Source organism: Apteryx rowi, unplaced genomic scaffold (assembly GCF_003343035.1).
Source record: "Apteryx rowi isolate R43461 unplaced genomic scaffold, aptRow1 scaffold_603, whole genome shotgun sequence".
NCBI lineage: Eukaryota > Metazoa > Chordata > Aves > Apterygiformes > Apterygidae > Apteryx > Apteryx rowi.
Genome location: NW_020450876.1, coordinates 333,518 through 357,672, shown reverse-complemented (window position 1 = coordinate 357,672; position 24,155 = coordinate 333,518). Strand labels below are relative to the sequence as shown.

The 24,155-nt window shown below is 37.8% G+C and overlaps 1 protein-coding gene and 1 pseudogene across 10 annotated transcripts in view; one reads left to right on the top strand and one right to left on the bottom strand.

The window, feature by feature from the left end:
- Positions 1–35: 35 nt before the first annotated feature.
- The window catches only part of RHOBTB3 (Rho related BTB domain containing 3), a 67,038-nt gene continuing 42,918 nt past the window's right edge, over positions 36–24,155 (top strand). For 4 of the 10 annotated variants that reach the window (XM_026083480.1, XM_026083479.1, XM_026083484.1 and 1 more), the window contains exons 1-4: positions 429–2,378; positions 3,271–3,451; positions 3,542–3,576; positions 4,104–4,279. In XM_026083480.1, coding sequence (XP_025939265.1) covers positions 2,256–2,378; positions 3,271–3,451; positions 3,542–3,576; positions 4,104–4,279 — 515 coding nt within the window. In that variant the 5' untranslated portion in view covers positions 429–2,255. The other 6 variants (XM_026083482.1, XM_026083481.1, XM_026083489.1 and 3 more) reach the window with 6 other exon arrangements.
- On the bottom strand, positions 15,635–24,136 carry LOC112974489 (annotated as a pseudogene).

The following is a 24,155-nucleotide window of genomic DNA, read 5'->3' as shown; positions in this document are numbered from 1 at the left end:
GCTGGGGGCCGGGCAGTCTCCAGCGCCGCCTCCCTCCGTCCCTTGCGGAGGGGAGAAGCGGTTGCCTGAGCCTTGCCGGGGGCCCGCGGCGGAGGGAAAGGGGATGTCTGGGGATTTTTGGTGTTTGTTTAACTCCGTTGCGTCAGAGCCGGGAAGGGAACTGGCAGTGCCTGGCGCTGTCTGTCCGCCCCTGCAAGCGCGCATCCGGCTGCCCGGTGCCGCGGAGCCAGCCGGCGGGGCGGCAGCCCTGCCGCGGCCCCCTCGGCAGCGGGGCTGTCTGGAGGGGAAGGCTCGGCTTGGGCCGTACCCCCCTGCTCGGGTGTTTCCGAGCAGCTGCGCCTCTCTGCGCCTCGGCAGTCCTGGGGTTATCGGCGGGACGCGCTCTGGTCTGGCGCTTCTGCTCCGCTGGGATGCAGCGAGGTCTGAGGTTTACGCGGACGGTTATACTTTGTGTGTCTGGTTTAAACAGAGGGATTTTAGCCTGGTTAGTGACCTGGAAACAACACAATCAAGCAAAATGGACTTTTTAGTTCACCTTACGTAGCGTGCAATGGAAACTACACTTTCCAAGGAGCCCTAAGAGGGCAAACAAATAAAACGCCAATTTCATGTGCTTTTAATAGGTGACTGTTTGCTAGCTCAGCAGTTCCATGGTAGGGCCTGCCAGTAGTTTCACCGTTTCGGGAGCGGGAGGGAAACAGCAGCTGGTCTCTGTTGTGGTAGGATCCCGCCATGAGAGACAGCGCTGCAGAAWCAGCTTCGCACCTGGGGCTCGGAGCTGCCCGCCTGAAAAGTGGAAAAGCATGTGAGATGAAAACCAGCTTGGAGGGCTGTTAGGCTTCTCTTCTGCAAGGTCCTCCTGCCTGCCCCAATCTCTCCCAAACTGGGAAGGGTGCTGCAATCAGGAAGCCCCTGCCTCCTTTTGAGCTTTCAGTGCCTACTGGACTGAGATCTCTCCTTTTTTGTTAATACTTCACAAGTGTGCTTCCACTTCATGGATGAGAAAGTGTCCAACAGCGAGCTCCCAATAAGAGAGTCTAGTTGCAGGTTTTTCTTGCTATTGAGTGTTTAATTGCTCTTCTTTCCTAAGGGAAGATGGTCTTCTGCCAGGGTGCTTTTTCTTAAACTCAGTACTGCATTGACAAGTACACATTGCCTTGAGGGCTTTGTTCCGGAGGACCTGGTTTTGCTGGGGCTGTTCATACTATACAGTTGGTTGTAGATAAACATTTAAGTCTTTACATCTCAGTCTACCTTTAAAATGAAGCAGTTTGCTATTGTTACTTCTTCCAGTTAATAAATGTGGGGTGCACAACACCCTAACAATCAACCAGGTTTCGGTCTTGGGCAGCTGTGTAGTATATGTATGCAAATGCAGGCTGGCTGTAGAAATGAGCACTAAATGTGTTCTCCACTAAATGAACAGGGGATTTAGTGCTAAATGTTATTTTAATACTGGTCAGGACATATCTACATATCTATATATGTAATTTTTTATTGATGTCTTCACAAAAATGTTTCTAACTACAGGCACCTGTATTTTAAGATTTTGGCCAATCTGGGAAGTTTATAAACAGAGTTAGCCAAAAGGTGATAGTAAAAATTGGGAGTTTCCTATTCCAGGTCTCGTGATTAGATTGCTACATGCTGTGCTTACTTTCTAAAGAAAATAAGAAAAATGTGAATGTTTTATTGGATAGCTCTGTGAGTCTGAAAACTGTGATATTTCGCTTTCTAGGCGAGATTTGGTAGAGCGCCTGTATCTACAATGCAAAGAATCTGTACTTGTAGTTGATTATGCATAAATCAAAAGATAACTGGCCTTGAAAATACCACAGTGTTATTTATACAAGTTTTCCTGGTATAACATCTTATTAGGAAACGTGTTTGTTGAGCATGAATACACATCAGAATTTAATAAATGACTTCTAAACATGGTTTTAAATTCCTGTGACCCACTCGGTGGGAGGCAGCCATGGAGTTTCGCTTATGAGGAGAAAGGCAGAACATCCGACTCGGAGCTGTGCTGGTCGGTTATCAGGGCAGCCCCAGATCTTCTCCTCGGCGTTATCAGTCCTGGCACAGTTCACTGCGGCCGTGCTGAGCCTTGCGTAAAGCCTGCCTTTTTTGTGCTGCTGGGGCCAGCCCCGCTATCTCACAAAAAAAGCTTTTTACATAAAAAAGCGCTTTGATAAAAGCTGCTACGCATGTGAACCAAGCAGGCCTAGGTGTGGCAGGAATACTGAAGAGAGCCAATGCTGGAAATCATTATTCTGAGCCTTCATTTCTTCGTGTGTTTCCTCATCTCTGTTGTGATCTGGTGTGGATCTAAGGTACTGTGGGGCTCGCTGCATGACCGAGAAACTCCGCTCCTCTTTGTAAGTCTCTGCCCTCTTTGCAACTTGAATATATTTGCCTGCAGTTCCTCTTTATTCTCAGTGTGTACAAAGATTTTTTTATTTTTTTTTAGCCTGATTTTCTGAGAAAGTGAGGGTARTGTGGTTGTGCCATGAGTGTGCTAAGTGTGTGTGAGGAGTTCTAAGGTAACTGGAACACAGCAGCTAATTGTAACCAAATTTGAGAGGAAGACTGAAAGTCTCAAAGATAAGACATTCATACAGGTTTTATGATAAAACAGGGAGACTTACTTATGCCCCCTATTGAAAGAGAAAGCCTGTTAGGCATTTGAAATAAATAAGGGGAGGAAGGAAAAGGCAGAATACGTTTGCTAAAATGCCCCAGTTTGATACAGCTTCTCACTGAACGATTTGTTTTCTCTTTTGCAGCCAATGTTTTTACTTCTTTATCAACTTATATCAGTTTGTATTTCTAGCCATAATATTATTTAAACAATACTGGATTTAGATGCAAATGCTAATTTTTGCATTTACAGCAAATGGTGTATTTTACATTTGGCATCCTTGTATTTGTTTGCATATAGGTTTTGAGAGAAGATGGTGATTAAAGTGTAGAGTAAATAAATAAGTAGAGATTTAGAAATTATCTTTCTCTGCCTCAGTTATCAGTTTGTAACAGTCAGTATTTCCAATCCCAGTTTCGTTAATGAACACATTGGCTAAACATTGTTATCAAACTCCTGTTCTTTGTTTCATGTGCGTCTTGATAATCTTTTACGAAAACTTTTGTTCCTTTCTTGTTGCATGTTAGATAGATAGTGGCTTTTCTGTGACTAAGGCATCCATTCTATATGTAGAAATCCAAACATGAATTCTTTCATAAAGTGTCTTTTTGAATTTTTTGCGTTTTAAGGACATGGATTTGTGCAGCTCGAGCAAAGGAGCAGTCGAAATGGAGCCTGATGCTCCTGTATATGTTGGTAAAGAAGATGACATAAAAAAGTCCCAAAGAATAACCGCCAAGGTCAATGACAGAGAAGTTGTCATTTTCTACCATGAAGGGAAATTTTATGCTATGGATGCTTGCTGCTACCGTAAGATATTTGCGCATATGATCTTGATGTTGTAACAATTAAGCATAAAAATTATTACATAAATTAATATCATTTTCTACTATGTTTTAGATGCAGGAGGTCCTTTACGCCTTGGAGAAATAGAGGTATGTAAGCATAATAAAAATAATGCATGTAAATGTAGTCATTTGAAATTTTCTAATGCATTTTTGAATACTTTTATCTGAATATAACATTGAAAGTAACAGGCATTTATATAAGAAAAACATTGCCTATCACCCTATTTAAGATGACATTTTATGCATGTTTTTATTTTGTGAAGCTAAAATGAAGTGAGAAATGGGCTTAGAATCTGATTCCCTTTGCTGTATGGATGCATCCTTTAGCGGTAGAATATTATTATTAAGCAGTCGTACTGTGAACATTGGAAGGAAAGGCTGATACTCTTACTTTTTGAACCTAGTTCTCCAGCACCAAATGAATCACCAGTCCAGTTTGCTACTGAAATGATGGTGCTCTTAGGAATTGAACTTTATATTCCTGTATAAATGGTGCAGTATAGTACAGCTAAATCACTGGGCATATCTTTTGGCATAGAATATTTTCCAAGGAGAGGAAGAGTCAGAAGTCCATGGCTCACTTTTTCTCTCTGCTTTTTTTTTTCTCTTTTCAGGATATCAATGGTCAACCATGTATTATTTGTCCTTGGCATAAGTATAAAATTACTTTGGAAACAGGAGAAGGATTATATCAAGCCATAAACCCTATGGAACCATCACCAACACCACGGTGGCGATCAAAAGGAGTGAAACAAAGGATTCATAAAGTTACCATAGACAACGGAAATGTGTATGTGAGTCCTCCAGATTTGTCTGTAATCCTTGCCTCAGACTATTATGCTGACAAGTGCAAAAATAACGGTGATTTCACTATGGAAAAATAAAGCAAATCGCAAGTAGCAGAACAATTGGCGGCCATAAAGTAGAATCCCCGTGAATGTCCCTTTGAAGAATCATTGTCATCAAATAAAAATTTAACGTCACTGTGAAGATTGTTTCCAGATGAAATTCTAATGCTAATGTTATGTTAAAGCATTGAATAATGTAGAAATGAAAAGATAAAAATAGAAGCTACTATCTTCTCAGAACTGACTGACCTTGTGCCAGTGAAATGTTTTTGCTCTTGCCTTTCAAAAAGACTTATGTACAGCAGACTGCTTCATAATGCTTGACATTTTAGAAATCTTATTTTGCTAGAATTCTTTTAATTTTCAGGAGACAGAGTAGTATAGACTATTACTGCTTATAAAACACATTGAAAGTTTAAGTTAAATAGTCTGGTCTAAAGGTTATATTTACATATTTAATAGTTTATACTTATGATGCCTTCTGTATAAGTGACAGCTTGAAATTTTAAACTTTTTAGATATGCAAGTAATCTCTGATCTTTATTAATCTAAAGAGCCAGATTTTCACAAAGAGAAGTACAATATGTGAACATATTTTAATRTGCTTCTCTACGCCTGTTTGTATGTCACTACTTTGGTTCCGTAGAAGTACTTATTTTCTTCTTCCTCACTGAACTCCTTTTCGTAGTACATCATATAATGTCACTAATACTTGTCATGCATAATTCATTCTTCCTGATTCTATTGTTAGGTAAGAAAGAAGCTGTTGGGTAAAAAAATTTGGTATATAATGTAGCGGTTCTTTTTGTTTGTTTTTTGTGTGTGGGKTTTTTTTTAACTTATTTTAAACATATATTCATTTAAAAAATATATACTTTCTATTTAGATCTAAAGTTTGGTTTCTTCATGTGAATTAATTGTATATATATAATATCAGATCTGCCCTGATAAGCCTGCTCCCAGGAGAGAGAAAGTTTCCCTTTATGTTGTCTTGTATGAAGGGTGGGCTGTGGGCTGAGACATGGTGGAATCTCCTACCCAGCCCATGCAGTCAAGAGTGCTGCTTCTACATTTGCAGGAGATATTCTGTGAAAGCTTAGCATCAGCCTGGAATGCTTGCCCTGCCTATCTGTTAATGTGGCTGCATCATGGCTCCAATTCTTCAGAATGCATTTTTGGTGCTTTGTAGGCTATTTACAGAAATTCTGTCTTAATCAGGTTCAGTTTCAAGCCAGCTGGTCTTCATCTGTGAGTTTCTCTCATTCATTCATTGGACTGTCTTAATGTATGTGAATAATAAGTAGGTCCATGTTAGAATCACTTTTCATATAAATATATTTAAAAGTACTGAGGAGTAGAGGAATGTCAAAGGAAAACATCTGTGCCTGATTCATCTCAGTGAAAAAAGCAAAGCACATTATCAATTTATGTCACTATATGAGGGATTCATCATGTTTAAATTTAATGTTTGCATCTGATTGTGTTCCCTTATACTGGTTTTGTGGTCAGTAGAGAGAAATTGGCAACTTTAAGGTTGCCTGTTTCTAAACTTTAAGGTAAATCTGACCTATTTTATTTGTGTATTTTAGAACTGTGCCATGGAAATGCATTTTTTCCTCCTCCTCTCATTGACCATTAAATCAGCTGGTGCTGAGTAGTTCAGATGTAAATGCCTGCCTTCTGTCAGATGAATCACATCTTGCTCATCTGCTAGAAACTGCTGTTATTTACTGGCCAGTTTTGTGTATTTTGGGGGGTATTTTTCTTTCTTACCCTTCTTGCAGCCACTGTGTAGATAGTAGGAAGGTAAGGAAGGAAGGTGATGAAGTGATACAGCTGCTACTCCAAAGGACCTGGAGCATACATTGCTTTGGGTTTTGCTGAGGGTGAGGGAATATTGTTTCCCTTTCTTCCCTTCTACTCCACCTAATGTCACCTGTGATGAAATTTAAACATATGTTATTGAAAAATATGCATCGTATAAAAGAAAGTATTGTACAGCCCTCCATTATACCCTCATTGATTTGTGTGTTTGCTACAATAGGGGGTTTCTTTTGTTTGTTTGAGGTTTTTTCCTAGTATAAAGAAACTCTGAAGACATTATGGTAACAACAGATATGGTATTCACAAAGACTGTAAAATATGGACAGCTCAAATTAAGCATTCACATACAGCAGCAAATAGTTCGGTCTTGCCTGAGCTTTGTTTAGAACTGCAGGTCCGCTCTCTGATCCAGTGCAGAATGAAGGATGGGAGTACTGCTGCTAATTTACTTTTCAAAAGGAAATTCAGGAAAGCCTTGCTTCTCTAGAGGGTATACATTGTAACTTTCTCCATCCCTCTCCTTTTCACCACTGACCTTTTTAGTGTTTTCTCTCACAGATTTTTCCTCTCAAACAATATTTTTTATTTTTCATTTTTCCAAGTACAGCTTTAATACAAGTTGTCTATTTAAATTAACAAAGATACAGTTTAGTGTAAGAAAGTTACAATTTTGAGTAATATGTTATTGCCTGTTTGACATTCAGTAGAATGCTAGTAGTAGGAAGCTTTACCTCAAAGTTTCATGTGCATGTTCATATTAGTAGAATAGTACTCAGTCTTTTGCAGCATTGACTTTTCTAACTAAAACCCAGTGAAGTGCTTGATCATACACTTACTGTTAACCATATGAAATCAGGGGAACTTCATGTTCATGTCTAAGTGCTTTGATAGGCCACTTTTATTAAGCACTTCTCTACTATAATAACTACATACAATTTGCAAACTTTTTAAGAGGTTTTGCTTTTCCTTTTAAATACATTCTTTTTCACAGGGAGATGGCACTTATTTGATTCCTAAAGTTTGTCAATCAGTTCATTTTTCTCTCAGTTCTCTTTTTGATGGTGATACAAAGAATAGAGAATTATTAACGTAAGTGGTTATGGGCAAAGGAGGGAGAGTTGGCAGGCTGTTAGGTTTCTGKTTTTTTGACAGCAAAGAAGAAAACCTGCAGCATTTTGAGATTGCTATGTTTTAAAAAAAAGTTCCATTCCATTTTATTTGTTTACTATTGCGTATTAAAGTATGCACCTAACTTAAAAATATTGTAACCTTTTAGTGTTGGAGAGTTGGACATTTCTTTGTCTAACTTCTATGATAAAATTATGCTCCCGTACAACAGCTGTGTAAAGTACTAAAAYGGCTGTAGCCAGATGATGTGGAAGAAATGCTAGAAGACAGATTGTGATGACTTCTAATGTAAGAAATAAATACTTCACTTGCTTGACAGTTACTCCTTCTAACTTCTTTTCAGAGCAATGCTTATGCTTTTTCRGAGTCAGGTACAAGCTATGTCTCAGTCTGTGGCCTGGGGCAGCTCCATAGTATTATATGGCACTTCCAGAAGTGCATGGATTAGGTGTTTTACAGTTGGCAGCATATCTCCAGATTTGCTTATGTCACTTCTGCATGCTGTCTTTTGTCCTGCCAACCCATTTTTTAGGCACAATTCAGACATCTTCACACTAACCAATGTACTCCTGAACTTGGGAATGTTTGGTGATGTATATGCTCATGTTCAGTTCCTAGTTAAATTTACTGAAATATTAGGCAAAGAAATGGAAAAGACTGAGGTTAGCTTGAGAAGGGAACCAATAAGGAGATTGGTAAGAATGGGTGGAGAGAGAATACCAAGGGAGCTAGGATGTGATGAGAGAGCTGAGACTGGCAGAAGTAGGATGAGGAACTGAGACCAAGCGCAAAGAAGTTAGGAGTATCAGGACAGGTATTCAGTTGGCAGGTAAAAAAGAGAAGATGGCTGGAAGTCATGGAGGAAAGGAAACTTCAGGAGAAACAGAAAATGCAGCAAAAGATACTTCAAGAGCAAGGAGACTGAAAAGGATGGGGCATCTAGGACTATCTGGGGAAACACTGGTAGCAGTAAAGGAAGATTGGGACATGGCTGTTTGAAAGGAGAGACTAACAGCTGAATAAGGACGTGAGGAATGGTTAAGTTAAGGGAGTAGGACCGAGATGATATTTAAGGGACAGTGAAGAGATGTAAGGTACCATAGTTGTGGGCGAGAGACCAGAAAGTCATTGGCTGCATAGTTTAAGCTTCCTGGAGAGATGCGGTAATGCAGAATTGCAAAAGCTAACCTCCAGATCATTCAGGAGAAGTGTTTTGTTGGTGATAGTTTGGGGGGTTTAGTTTAGTTTTGACAAATGTGCAAACACCATCTGTTTTCCCATCATTAATCAGCCTAGCAAAGAACAGAGAAACATATTTTATGCTTTGGCTTGAAAATTTTCATGATGACTCTGCAAGACATTTAAGCTCTGTAAGCTGCTTCTAAAAGCAGCTTGAACAGAATAAACAACAGTTATATTTATCCTATCATGAAGCCATCTTTTTGAAAAAGCAAGATAAAACCTAAGACTGCAATAGTTTGAACTGCAGTTTGAGCCTTGACCTGAGGTTGCTGTACTGTAAACATTAATTAGACATTATTAATCATAGGGCTGGATGCTGTAAGTTTTCCTTGCTGCGTGTAATACCTTGTTCTGCAATGTCCCATTGACTTTGCTTGGTGCTGTACTTGAAATATGGTACTGCTTCAAGGGCTAGTAAAAAGTCAGGTCCAGAATTCCAGGATATGAAGCACATATTATATTGGTGAGAGCCAGTCTTTGTCAGCTAGGAGATCCCATCAAGCAGGGAAAAATGTCTAGTCTGTAGGTAAAGTAGTTTTCAAACCAAACACTTATTGTCAAAGTGTTAACCCTTCTTAGTAGCGTTGTACAGTTCCTTATTTTCACGTTTAATTTTGAAATGATATAAACCCTGAAGTTTATATCTGTTCTTTTTTGATATGATTAAGGAAAGTTATTTGTGTTGTTACTTCTGCTGGTCACACAAACATTGGCTTAGGGTGTTGGACTTCACCAGTTATCTAAGCATTCCATTAGTCTGCCCACTTGACTAACTTTTTGAATGTTATTGGAGGAAGTAGGAGTTGGGGAATGGAAGTAATATTGCTGAAGAGGTGCTAGAGCCCTCTTCTTGTGTGGGAAGAGGGGATATGAGTGCAGAGATTCCCTTCTACTTGCAGTTTTGTGGGACAGTTGGGCTGCAGCTCTGAGACAGCCTAGGCTGACCTAAATGGTAGGTGCTTTCCCCTCCTCAGCTGCGTGTACCCACCTCCCTGCCCTTGACTGCTCTGATGCTTGCCATCTCATTCACTGATCCATTTCACCACACCAACCCTGCAGAGAACTACTCACTTTCTTAGCTGAGCAAAGGGTTCACTGAATGCTGGAGTCGGTGTAAGGATGAGGGTAGGAGCCCATGGCTGGCAGCAAAGAAGAGGTGGGCCTGAGCAGCCAGCAGCGTGAGGTCTCTGATCTCAGCATGAGGTAACCAGCTGTATTCACCCCTTCCACCTCCTCCAGGTCCTTAGCTGTGGTACTCAGGGGATTGTCCTGCAGCAAAAAATAGCAGGTAGTTTTCTGTTGGGTCAGTGAATTCAGTCAGATCAACGAATGGTTGAACAAGGGTCAGAAACAAGCACAGTGCTGGTGGTGAGGGAATATGGAAGGAGGAGTGTGTGGGGAGTAAGGGAGTCTGATCTGTTAGATCGGTTCTGTGTAACTTTACCCAACAAGTATTGTTTCCTATAGGATTTATTCATGCAAACCTATTAAGTGGAATTGCTCACTTGAACAAAGATTAAACAGAGTTTTCAACATCTGACATCTGTAAGTTACTAAACTGTGCTAAAGATGGTGAAGTTGACAGTTTTACTTGTAGTAACACCAACTGAGAAATGGAATATTGTTAGAAAATCTAACTATTTTCCTACATTACTTACAAAGAATGTCTGAAGAGGTCTTCATTAGTATTCAAAATACTCTCTCACCTGAACCTTATAGAGAGGCCACTTTGGTGTGCAAATATTTTTCAGAAGGTGACCAGATATAGTATTTAGCCCTGCAAATTTTTGTAGCAGTTCTGGTTGCAAGAATTTGGCAACAGATTTTGAAAATGTATATGTTCTGCTTAGCCCGTTAATGACTCTTACTGTGTGAGATGAAGAGAGTGCCCTGACAGGCACTGACTGTGATGCTTGAACAATGGGATTGTCTTGATGAAAGACATGCTTGAGAAACATGGTTTATTATTGCAAACTCTAGTAATTAAAGCATCAAGGCTTATGGAGGAAAGACTATTCCAGAAATAATTATCTTATATGAAAGTTATGGTAAAAATGTGTGTTACTTTATTAAAAAATTAGCTGTGGTTAATTTAACTGTTAATTAGTTGTGATTAATAGTTTCATTTTTTCACATTAAATGAAAAATTTCATTTGTGGCTTTCCATGTTCTGTTGGTATTTTGCTGAGGCTGTGATGGACTAAGGACCCAGGCAACACAAAGACTGTAGGTAAAGGTTATATCTTTTTATTAAGCCAACTGCTGCAGTTGGGAAAAACTACTAAAGTTTTTCAGCACACTGAAGTAGGGCTCTGATGCCTGAAAGCTTTTCTAATTTTTCCATCTATGCGAATTGTTTAAAGAAAGATATTATTGCTGCTTACAAATGACCTGCCTTGATTTGTGTTAATACCCGATACCGACACATCCTGTCCCCATTCAAATAATAGGTATCAGATTTTTATGATGCTGTATACTTAATATCTTGAAAAAATTCTATGCTTCTTTAGTGCAGATGGCTCCAGGGAAATAACATACTTTTGTACCTGCTGTTTGGCCCAGGAAAGCATAGAGGAACGGTACAGTGGTAGCCTTCCCTGTAATTGTTTTATTGCATTTCAGCGTTCCTAGCTCTGTACTGGCTCAGCACCCAAGAAACTGACACCACTGTCTGAATTTAAAAAGTAGTAGGTGCTCAGGATGCCTAGCACCTCCCAGGAGACTATGTCACCTTGCAGCGCTCACTGTATTTTTCATGAGACTCAGCATCCAAAGAAAGCCTGAAGCTTGCTATCAGAAAAGGTACACCTTGCACCATTTCAATGGTGCAGGTGTTCATGTGAATTTTTATTATCAGCTCAGAGCATAAAGGGCTTGATAGAGAATGTGCTAAGCTGAAATAGTGCTTGATCTTAACTAAACTCATGTAATGTTTGACTCTTGGTGATTTTATCCATTGTTTTTAAATTTTAACTGGTTAATGTAAGGACAGGCATATTAGAAATGCTTAAACTGTAGAGGCTAAACATACTAGTATTTAAAAACACGTGTGCTACCTCTGTGTTCATCTCTAATCACAGTGGGCTTTGCTCCTGTCACTTGACAGTGCTAGCTGTAGTAGTAATTATCTGTTCACTTCTGTGGACATCTTTTACAAGATGCTTCTTTGYTGACCCACAATGGCACTGTTAATCTGCTTTGTTTCCTTCCTCTTATTCCAAACCCATTCTTTCAGGATAACTTGTGGGATTCCTGTACTTATCAGTGGACTATGCCGGGTGAAAGGTCCCTGTTTTCTCACGTATTACCTGCTTTGTGTACTGAATGTTTATTTTTCAGTAGAACTATTTATACTCATACACTATCTAGCATAGAGGAAGGTCGTGCTTCTTGTCCATTACTGTTGTCCCTACGAACAACTTGAAGCTTCACAAGAAATTTAATTCCTTGTATTCTTTCAGTTATTATTATGTAGAAGCCTGACTTGTTATCCTACAGACAAATAGCATCCAAACATACTAAAGAAAATCCAACAAATTAATCTGTGTAGTTCTCCTCTGAGGTAAAAGGAAAGCATGAAGTGCTAGAGCTGGATCTATAAAGGGCCTTACTTAGAAGCCCAAAGCAGAATTTAAGCCCAAGCTTGTTCAGTTGTTTCTCCATTAGCCAGCTTAGCTAGCTCCCAGTCCAGCATTTCAGATGTGGTGGGAGGAGAGGGGGCTGGACTCCATCTGAGGAAAACCCACTGCACGGGGAACATCAACAATAAAGATTCCCACATTCTGCTACCCAGCCCTTCAGCACTGTATGGAGCTAGTAATATTCTGCAGAGCATGGTATATTCACAGTCGCAACAGCTTCTTTCCTTTTTCAGTTAGCACATACACACGTAGTTGGTGCCGAGATGCATAAAATTCCAGCTAGGCTGTCACTTGTTGCTGAACACACACGTTTCTGCTTGTGAGCTGGGCAAGGAAGGGTTACTTGATCCCTATAGCACTGAGGAGGCTGAGGATGAAACTTCAGCTGGAATCTCCAACAGGAATTTCTTTCTCTGTCTCACCTATGCAGTGAAACTGGAGTGTGTGCACCAGAGTTTAGCCACCGAAAGGGCTTTTTTGGTGGAGTGTAAGCCTTTAGGGTTTTTATGGTAGCTTGAAGAGTTTCTGAGGGTTTGTATTTTGATCTTAGGCACCAGAGTCCCTAAATGTATTTGCCTAAGTATTTTTGAGAATCTGGTCCTTACTGCCATTTTCCTGATTGATGATGGCYTCTCCCCTCTGCCCCAAGAGTTTTGGCACTGGAGGAAGATGTTTTTGCAATGAATGATGAATCAATACATTTACAGTACTTTTAAGTCCACAATGGAAAACTCCTTTGTGAGAACATTCATAGCAGTAAAATATAATAAGCCAGTAACACTGCCTCCTCTACAGTAACAATTCTGCATTTTCAGAAGAATAAGTTTCATCCATCAATCCTTTGTGAACAAAGCTATGCATACTTTGTGAAACTGAAGCAGAAATTAATATTTGATGTGTTCACTAATTTTGGTCTCAATGAGTATTCCTCTAGAAAAGACTGCAAGTACTGAAAATGAAACAAAATAATTCAAAATTGATTTCTGGCATTTATCCAAACACTGTCCCCATATCTCCTCATTACAAAATGGAAACAAAGAGTCCAAAATTCCTTCAGGCCAAACAAAATAAATCTGATTTCCTGTGTAAGTTAAAGAGATAGAAAAACAGAATGGTCCTAACTCCCTTTCCTGAGATTTTACATAAGGAACACAACTCAGTTATTGCCCTTTGCAAGGGGCAGCAGTTACACTCTTTCACTGTAATAATTAGCTTTTCCATTACTTAAGCAATGACATATTTAGCCACTTCTTATATGTACTGGACTGGGTGCCAGAAAGTTAATGAGCTCCCCCTGAGCCTGGTTCTTCAGAGTTCTTCCCAGAGCTTTGTAGTCCAGACTCTGAGGGGACAGTATATTCCATCACAGGCTAATCACTGCTACCAATGAAACCAGTACATCAACAAGATAAATTTAAATTCAGATGGCTCCTGCTATAATTATATTGACTTAGGTAGTTGCCAACACCAGAGAACAAAGCTAGAAATGCATGTGCATAGTCTAGCTATTCCTTAGGTGACTTCAATCAGCATGTTTCACAAAGAGCTTTTTGATAGYTGTGGGGCAAGGCTAGGTAAAGTACAGCTGTAGTACTGTTTGTGGACTTGCTGAAGGGGCACCTGGTTATCTGTCACCAGGTAGATAATGGAGAAGGACTGTGTTCCCACTGGTCCCAGTAAGTCCCATTACAGAGGCGATGCAATGGGGACGAATGACAGTGAGACTTTTGGCCTGTTTGTTCAGAGTTGTCCCAGATGAAATAGACAGTGCAACTTCAACTTGGGACCTTTGACAAACTCTTAAGTGTTTAATGTAAAACAGGCTACTGCAACTTCCTATTTGTACCTCAGGAGCAACATGGACATTAGTAAGGAATGAACACCACTAACAATCACTACCAACATCTTTCATACGCTGCCCATCTCCCAGTTTCCCTTGAGCCAGGGAAACGAAACAATAGACGGCAACATGCCAAAGAGGCAACAAAGTTAAGGTTGTTAATACCAAAGTGGAGGAACTGAGTTTCCAAAACAAGGACTCCTGTTTGGAAAAGCTTTTTTAAACCATTTCAGAGCAGGCACTTCTGGAATTGATTTTAGTTTTATCTCACAGAAGATAAGGCATGTTGCTTACTCACCTGAGATGGGATCTTAAGAGTCTTAGCAGAATACTTTATGGTACCTGGGAATGCTACTTAGCCACAGGATACAGACTTCTTTTAGTTTTCATTAAGAGAAGCTAAGGTGCATAACTATATATATAAAATATATATATATTTCTATGTAAATATAGCTCAAACTGCTAGGCTATAACTCATGGTGAATGGAAAAGGAGGTAGTTGCAGGATAATTTCTTTATTCAGATGTTGTCCATCTTTTAAAATTTGGAGAACCACGCTCTAATACATAAACATAACACATAAGGATATTGTAGCAGCTTCAAACCAGTGCCTTTTTATGAGGGCATGGCTTATCAATACTTCTTTGCAATAGTGCTTTCATGTTGCTGTGAAATACAATTTTAACTGTATTAGTATCCCACTGTATTAATATACACAACTCATCCTCTCCTAGGATTATCAACTGAGGTAGAAGTGTCTCATACTATCTTTCTTCAAATACAAAACCACAACAGCATTGAAGTTAGGGGCAGAACTGCTGGAGCAACAAAAGGGGCTAAGAGATTTTTATAGGATGTCTTATAACAGGATTTAGGAATCACAGACTGATCCCTTATTATTCCTTGCTGATACAAAGAAAAGTTTAATAAAAGTCAATAGGTGAATAAAGACATAGACATATATACTGTTTTTCAGGATTAAAGACCTAATGTCCAGTAGTTCACTTCTGGATTTACATGTTTAATATTCTGTCAGAACTACTGAGGATTTTGTTTTATCTTAATTGCTCTATATGTAATCCATGTCACATTTACAATGTATGCCTTTGAGACAGGAACACTGTAGTATATGAGTTTTCACTGAAAAACTATCACAATTTTCTAGCAAGATAAAAGGATAACAATCCCCATTATTCCTAGCAAATGAGGCAAAAATTAAAATCAACTGTGCTTGTTAATTTTAGTCCCATAACTGAGTCAAGATATTGAGAGCCTGTTTTTCCAGAGTACATAATAACATACAGCTCTTTTATAGAAAGAGCTTCCTTCATGGTGGTTTCAGGTGAGCACCCTGTACTTACATAAATCATAACATAAGGTCTCAAGAAAATGAGAAACATACGATTAGTCATTGCCAATTAAATTTTTTTCAAGTGATTTTTCTGTACTTAAAAATTCTAGCAAGGAAAAAATACTTTAATAGTAACTGGAAATTTTTCACATATATCATAAACTTACATACAAGCTCTAAGTGACACTGTACTACATACATTTAAGACAAGAATCCTTTTAATGTTATCAGTGTTTATAGATGCTGTTCTAAACCTGTGCTACAGCCTTGGTGATACAGATTTGAGACTGTCTCTACATCCTCAATTCCTCTTACTCTGGGATATAAAGAGAGAAGTAAACCACTAGAGGAAAAAGGAGAAGAAAGGTGGTAAGTGAATGTTCATGTAAATTACATACAGACAAAGGCTACTTAATGGGAACTGGAGCATTAAGTGATGATCACCATGCCTTTCCATCTCTGAGCAGCTCCAAGTCTTGTCCAGATCTTTCAGTTTCATGGAACTTAATTTCAGTTCTTTGTGAGTAAAAATCTCGGCACAGTATCATTCCTACATTTCTCTGATGCAGAGCGTTGTAAAGGTACGAACTGCCCTCTGCAGATGTTCTGGAAGAGAGATACCATTTTGTGAAGTCACAGACACAGTTTGGCTTTGGTGGAAAACCTGCTTGTTCAGAATGCCAGAAGCTGCTGTCTCTTGGCCGAAAACTTAACAGATCTTAATCAAGATGTACAATGAACAATTAAATGTACAATTGAATTCAGTCAGCAAAATGTCTCTCCTATGCTCAAGTACGTAAGCTTTTATTTTAAAAACCTTCTTCAAAAATATAAAACCCATGAAGATATGGGTTAGCGTGGCCAAAAAAAGGAAAGGGGGGGAAAAAAAAAAGGACAGAAAAAACAGACAAGTTTACATCAGCTGATGCTACTACAACAGAAAGATTGAGAAGGAAAGGCTTAAATTAACGTTGAAAACAAATGAACAAGAAATAACAGCATGAGATCCATCATAACATTTTAACATCAGTCTGCTCATGTTTCCCTTTCTTTTATAATGTTTTTACATTTGCATTTTCCAGTAATAATGCTCATTATTGTATTTCTAATGTTCTTTTTTGCCATTATTTTTAATAATCAGAAGTTACTTTAAAAACAAAATTTTGCTATCATTTATGGTATTACATAAGAGGTCTTCCTTCTAAAATATCAAAAATGTCATTCAAGCTGTATTCAAGACATCTCAGAAATTCCTGTAGTTCTTCATCTAAATAGCTAGTTGCATTACATCCTAACCAGTTGTCTGACACATGATATCCAATTCCAAAGCCATCTGATACTACTGGCCCAAATCCACCAAGATTAACTGCAGGACTTTGTAATGTACTAGTTGAAATTATATTATGATTTATTTTCTGGTAGGCGGTGTCAAGAAAGAAATCAGGCGTAGGTTCACCTCTGGACACTGCAAGATGTTTCAATGCAAATAAATGGCGATCAAATCCATTTCCTAAAAGACAAAAATGCACAACCTGTTTTAAGACCTGAGAATATGTATTTTACTAATTACGATGCAATATTCTTCAGAGATTTTCTTTAAGCTTGTAACAGGCAAATACCAAAGCTAAAATAGCTAGAAACGGTACTTTTACACTCTGGTATTTCCCTTTAGTATACCAGATTAATAAAATACCTAGGTTAATAATTTTGAACATCTTTATTAGTTGTAATGAGATACCTGACACATGTGATCTTGCACCTTTATTCAGGTAACAAGACTTCAGCTGAAATCAACAGAATGTACTTACTCAACATCAGATGCATGTCATTTATATAGATGCCTAATTTAGACATCCAGTTCTGAAAGTCCAGGTTTCATAATGGGAACATAAATTTACATAACCCCTCCTCCTAGCAATTTCACTAACATGGCTTCTTTTCCTCCTCCTGCATTTACAAAGGCAACAGATTAAAACAAACTGAAATTTCCAAAATTTTTGGATGGATGTTCTGAAAAGATGAAAGCCGAGAGACGCACACAATTCTTCTCTGTGGTCATCTGGCTAGGAGAGCTGAATAAACTGTTCTGCAGTTATCTCCCTGTGTGAGCCACAGTATGGAATAAGAATCACTTTTTTTGTGCAAGAGAATAGGGTATTCCAAATGGATCATTGTTTTGGCATAGCTTTATTCCACAATAGCATTTACCTATGGAGCTGTTGAGGAACTGCCATTGTTAAATAGCYGGTGAGTAGCTACTTCAGTTAATTTCACAATGTGAGTAGCTCCCCACAGAAAAGATGAATATTATATTCTGGTTACTTATTTGACACTATACAGCTAGTATTTAAAGTTATAAAAATAAATATGGATTGGATTCCCCCCCCCAAATTAATATTCTAATAAAAATTAACTTACTCTATGAACTTGTTTTAATTCTCTCAATATCTTATGCCAGTTTTTCTACCTTTTAAATTAACTTTTAAAAAAATTGTCTTAATTATCTAGTTATGATTCTTTACCTCACTTCATTTGTTTTTTTTTTGCTCATACATTGCTGCTGCTTTGCTGTGATGGCAGTCCATTATACTGTATAAAAGTAGAAATGACTTTTAATTCTAATCCTCACATAGCATTCTAAAGAGACCTAGAAGGGAGATACATATGGAAACTGATGCCTTTTCTCATTTTCAGTTATTTTAAGTGTCTCAAACTGTTAAGAAATGAGTACAGATTCTGCATGCTAGGGTAGAGAATTTCTTTTTTTGACTATTAAAAATTGAAGTCTTATCATCAAAGAATATATGGCAACTGAAATGAGACAAGGAGAGAGCACAGACATTGGTAGTTCAGAATCAGAGGGATTCTTCATTAGACTTTAGAACCCACCTTTCTTGATAACAGTTTGAAGAAAGCAATATAAACAAGGAGTCTTTGGATTTAAGGTCTCTAGCTTGAAATGTTAATGTATACCTTCTATATACATACAGAGAGACCAACACTCTTAAAATCTGCTAGGGAAATAAGGGTTGACATTCTAATGTTTTTTAGGTAAACTCCACCCTTCATAAAACACAATTTCAAAATTTCCTTACAGATTATAGAGCAGCCAAAAGGGCAGAACACTGATTCTTAAAGCATCTTTTGTAGTTTGTTTGTAACAGCAAGGACTGAGATCTAGATACCTCCTTCCCATTACAATGAGTCTTGGGAGGCCTTCAAACACGAAGAGAATCAGATAACATTAATAAATTTTTAAAGACTTCATTGGCATGGAACTAACCTAAGGCAGCTTCCATTTGTAATCGTCTATGATACTTTGAACATTCATCAATCATATTTCTCAGTTCCGCTACACTGCGTTTACGTCTTTCTTCAACAATTGCCTGTGAACACTGTTTTGTGAGCATAGATGTGGGTCGAATGGTTTCTGTGCGTCCATGTTTAAAAGCAGCGGTACTACATGCTTCATATGAAGGAACAACTTTTCCAAACTGTCGATAAAAAGTAATCTGACATGCAAGTTGAAAGATAGCATCAGGACTCATCCTCTGTTTTACAATATAGTCTTTCCCAAACTTTCTGAACTGAAACCTTTTCATGGACATTTTCTTCTTTCTTTCATCAAACTTCTCATGTGCAACCTGTATAGCAGATTGGATTGAGTCATTCAATTTAAACTTCAGTCTCTCACATGTTATGACAGTAGTTTCTGAAGACCTAGAATGTGGCAAGAGAGCTGGATGCCGTGTACTGTTTCTATAAACTTCATTTACAAAACGGAGAACTGCAACTCCATCTCCCCAAGAATGCTCAAAGTTTATTCCTGCATGGCCATCACCTGTAATAATCAGACTAAAAGATTTATCAAACCAACGATTGAAGCCATTTCCATGAAGCAAGCACTGGGACAGCTCATCCTCATCCTTTGGAAAAATATTATCTAAACAGAGACAAAATATTGCACTATCAATTTTCTTTAAGTTTTCTTCATTACCTGCTTCAAGAAGTTGTTGTCTAACTGTTGCCCAGATATTCCTGTCTTCAGTGGTCAAGTATGAGAGTGCAAATTCAGGTAAATGATCTGCCTCTTGTATAATATWAATTAAATGAGCCACAATTTCAGATGGATGCAGAATATTATCAACAGAATCCAACACATCAAAAACATAAAAGTGTCCATTTCTCATCACTAGCAAATGTCTTGAGCATTCACTTGTAAACAGTTCATCTTTGTTTAGTTTTGGAATTCTGGAACTTCTGAAGAGACGTTTATATTGTGACATATCTAATGGATATGCATTTACCATATATGCTCCATACCATGACACAGAGGTTGGAAGAAGACGAATAAAGTTTTTGAAGAGCCTACTCTCACTCCACTTGGGGTTTCCATAGTATATATCTGGCCTTAAATAATTATTTTGTAGAGAGTTCAGAAATTTTATGGATGATATTATCAGATTTGTTGCTCTTACCAACTGGTTGTTGTAGGCTTCTCTTGGATCAGGAGTTAAACTAATAAAAGGATTGAAGTTTAAAACAACAGGTTCTCTAGCAGAAAGATACATATTAAACCAAGGATCTACAAAAATAAGATTAAAACTCAATTAAATCCCAGTTAGCTATCTGTAGAAATACATCGTATAAAATATTTCTATATAGCAACTTGTTACTTTGTGGACACAGCTTTAAATTCATACAAGTGTTTTGACTGATATAAAGAGAATGTAAAATACTCTTAAAGATTGAAGCTTTTACAGTAAGTTCCATTTATATTTTTTATTTTAAATTTTCACTATAAATCTGACTTTTTTTTTTAAGGCCATGTTTTCATATAATGAATAGAGTATAAGAGGTAGGTCTACCCAGTTAGTAACTCCACTCCTGGAATTACAGCAGGAGTTATTTTTACTTTAGTCATGATGCTCTGTATCATTTTGTTTTGAATTCACTTAAAAATGCTTTTGTAATAAGCATAAGTTGTACGTATCATTTCACAGAGACTTCACTAAACATTGGCTTTCAGAGGGGGTAATTAAGAGTAAGACCAGAATATTCTTTTCCAACAGAATACATTTTTTGACAAAAGTAAACCAAAGGAGAGATATACAACAATAACAAAAGAATAAAACTATTTTAAGAGTGTTGTTGAATGAACTAATGTTTGTAAAATACATAGGAAAGTGTTTACACCTAAAATTTTCCAGATGAAAGCCATTACTGTTAAAAAGAAAACATAATTGATTTTGTTCTTTATTACTTGTTTACACACTTCCTTTTATCTTTCTCCCAAGTATTTATCTCTGCTTGGACCTTTTCAAACATCATTCCCTTACTTTCCTATTTTTATTGGATGACAAAACATTTGTCTGGATAACCCTTTAAAGATTTCTGTAGATAAGAATCTACATTCAAGACTATAGCTTAAGTTGCTGCCAAATATGTAATTGAAAATCATGATGTAATTTAAGACTCTTCGTTGTGGAAAACTGAATGAAGATTATTGATTATTCAAATATAACAACCCCCCCCACCAAAAACCTCCAAATCTTTTCTTGAAGAAAAATTCTGATTTTTTTTTGTGAATGAGAAGGAAAACGCATGTCAAATTTGTGTCTTCTGTTATCTTTTAGTAGTATTTATTATTTATCCTTACATTGTAAATGTATCAGAGCATATTAATGATTGGAGCCTTATTCACAGTGCCTCTTAATTGGAATTAAGGTGAAAATAAGGCTTTTGCCTTTATACAATCGATGCTATTTATTGTATGCTGTTTCCATCTTCAGTTTTAGACTGGAAAGTGAGATCTCGTCTCTTAGAAACTGATTTTCACGACAGGTTCAAAACCCAAATAATAGGGTCTATGAGTGTGATTTTTGAAAAAGTACCATTTGGTTCTTCTTTAAGATTTAGTAGAGAAACAGTTAACATTAAGAGGGGAGGGAAAAAAGAAGATATATGAAATTTAAACAAAATTGTATTATTTTGCGTTAACAAAACATGTTTTACTATTAGGTTAATAGAAGATGAAGAGATGGAAGGAAATTTCTGACATGTGCTTCAACATAAAAGCACCACACTTGCCATGAAAAAGTAAATGCAAATAGTCCAAAAGCCCATCTAGTTGATTCCAATTTTTTCCAAGCCCAATCTTGTTGATTCCAATTTTTGTTACACCTTAATAAGATATTAAGTGGAAAACAAACCTGATATATAGCTTGTATGGGTGTTCTTTTCATCTAGCTCAACCAACTCTCTGTGCAATCGCTTGCCAGCTCCTTTTTCAAACTCTTTGGCAATTCTTTTGGTATTTCTACAGTATTGAGAATAGTACATTATTACAATATAGCAAAATTCCTCTTCATGCTTATTTTTTCAAATGATCATTTTTTGCAAAATAAAAATTAAACCCTTAAAGCTAATCTATTCTGATTGTCTCTGAGCAGAACATCTTTTATGTTGACCAGTCTGGCATTCTGGCTTCATTTTTAATTGCAGCTACAATACAATTAGTAAAGCAGTGGGCATTGAAGCAAGCACCACAAAACATCAAGTTCTAGTAAGTCAGTTTATATCTGTGTAACCTCTAGACCAATAACAAATGCAAGGTAATTTGAGGTTACATTTATCTGTCTCAACTTAGAAGAGAAAAACACATAGGTAAAATACTTAAGGATTTTATGGACTGAGTCAAGACTGCATCTTAAGCTTACAGAGCTGGCATTTGGAAGTATCTTCTTACTTGAAAACTTAGCAATTTGACCTGGCCTGTCACAGTGCTTTCAAAGGTGATTTTTTTAAGTGCAAATGTGCACTTTAAGTAAAATAATAATAATGACAACCTGCATTCCAAGAAAATATTGTGAAAATAAAAAGTGATACTGGGCTTAGAATTTGTTTGCCACTTCTAAGATTGCTCACCTAATTTCCAAAGTAAACAAAGCTTAGACAGTCACATTGTCCATATCTGTCTGTCTGTCACCCATTAGTAGTGAATTTTGGCTATAGTCAGCTGACAGTGAAAAAGCCTCAAAGATATTAAATTCCTACAAGTTTGGTAAAAATAAGCTGCTCAGTAGACAGACCTTAATTAACACTCCTATTGAGAAAACAGCCAAAAAAAAGGCAACTATTCTCTAACTATACAGTATATACCCAAAATTTCAGGCAGGAAAATAGCATTTTGAATGCCTGAACTGTTAGAAAGCTTTGATTAGAAGTGGTATCTTAGCAGAGAAGCAATAATTCAAACTATCAGAGAAAAAGCCATGGAAAACTAGGCTTCACAGCCTAGGCATCATCAAAATAAGCCCGTTTATAAACTCATTTTCATTTATATTCTTTTACCACATGACACTTCTCACACCTGTATTGTTTATCATCCAACAAAGGTTCCTGGGCAGCCAAATACCGCTTGAGAGTATGTTCCAGTTTTGGAATAGGTAATCTAGAAGTACAAAAGTATACAAAAGGCTATTAGATGAAAATTAAGTAATTTTCTATTGATATGGAGAAGGCAGTAACGACAACATTCAAATCCACAAGAAACATTGTCTCGGCACATGCAGCTCATCCTCTCTCATGCTCTCTCAATACATGCTTCTGTAGTAAGAGATATGTTGACAGCAGACCAGGAAGAAGCTGGGAAGCAGGGAGAACTAGAAGGAGAATTAAATAGCTATAAAATCATACCGGAGTTAAGAAGAAATAGTATCAACAGCCCACTTAGAAGCATAGATCTGAACTGGACCCCTGAATTTCTGGAAATCCCCCAAAAATTTTAAATACAAAACAGTCATCAAATGACTGCTTGGAAAGTATTTAGTTTTTGCATAAAGATAGCTAATTATTAATGTACCCTGTATTTTAATTCTGGAGAATTACAGTTTTAAAATTACCTTCTAGTTCTTTTTATAAACAGAAAACTTACTCCTGACAAAGTTTTGCTATAACTCATTGAGAACCTATGACATTGATAGCTGAATAAATCATTTTGTTATGAATATATTACCTGGTGGATTTTTTAGTTATCTAGGTATAATCTTTTATCCTTAGTTTTCTCTTCTTACAGTGCACATCATCTCATATTAACTGATATTAATAGATCATTTTCATTTACCTGATATAAAGAATGTTATCTGCACCCACGTAATATATTTTTAGTAACAAAACCTAGAAACTTTATACATTACTGAAGAAAACTGTTTGTGGGCAAGTGAAGGACAGAGCTTCTGCAAAAGTGTATTATGTAGTTCTGAGGCACTTCTCTCTGTGGACTTCACATGCTGAGACACTCGCTCTTAAGCGCTTCATCCAGGGGATCATAAAGTGGATTAAAATGGTCTAGAACTTTCAGAATATGCTGGATGTATGCCATTTCTTCCCTGACCCCAAACTACAGCTGTTTCTCCTGGAAAAGCAGTCCCAAGCCTCTCTGAGTATGTTGAGGCCACCTACACAGCAGAGATCCACTGAACAGTGTTTATCGGTACTTCTGTTTGGGCCATCCTTAAAGAGACCTTCCCCACCCCTCTGGTTCCCTAGCATCCACTCCTTTCTCGCTCCCCTTGGTGACTGCTCCGAAACCACTTCTCCCCACAGCTCAGCACCAGCACAGGACCAAGCCTCGGCAAGGAGAACGTGGCCCAGGTGCACGCTCCTGCCACGCCTGTATAAGTCCTACCACGGGTCCTCAACGAAGTCCCCGGGGAAGGTTAGCAGAGGAGACCTCTCCACAGCAAAGCTCCGAGGGCGCAGGTCGCCTTACCCCACCGGGGTGGCCGGCG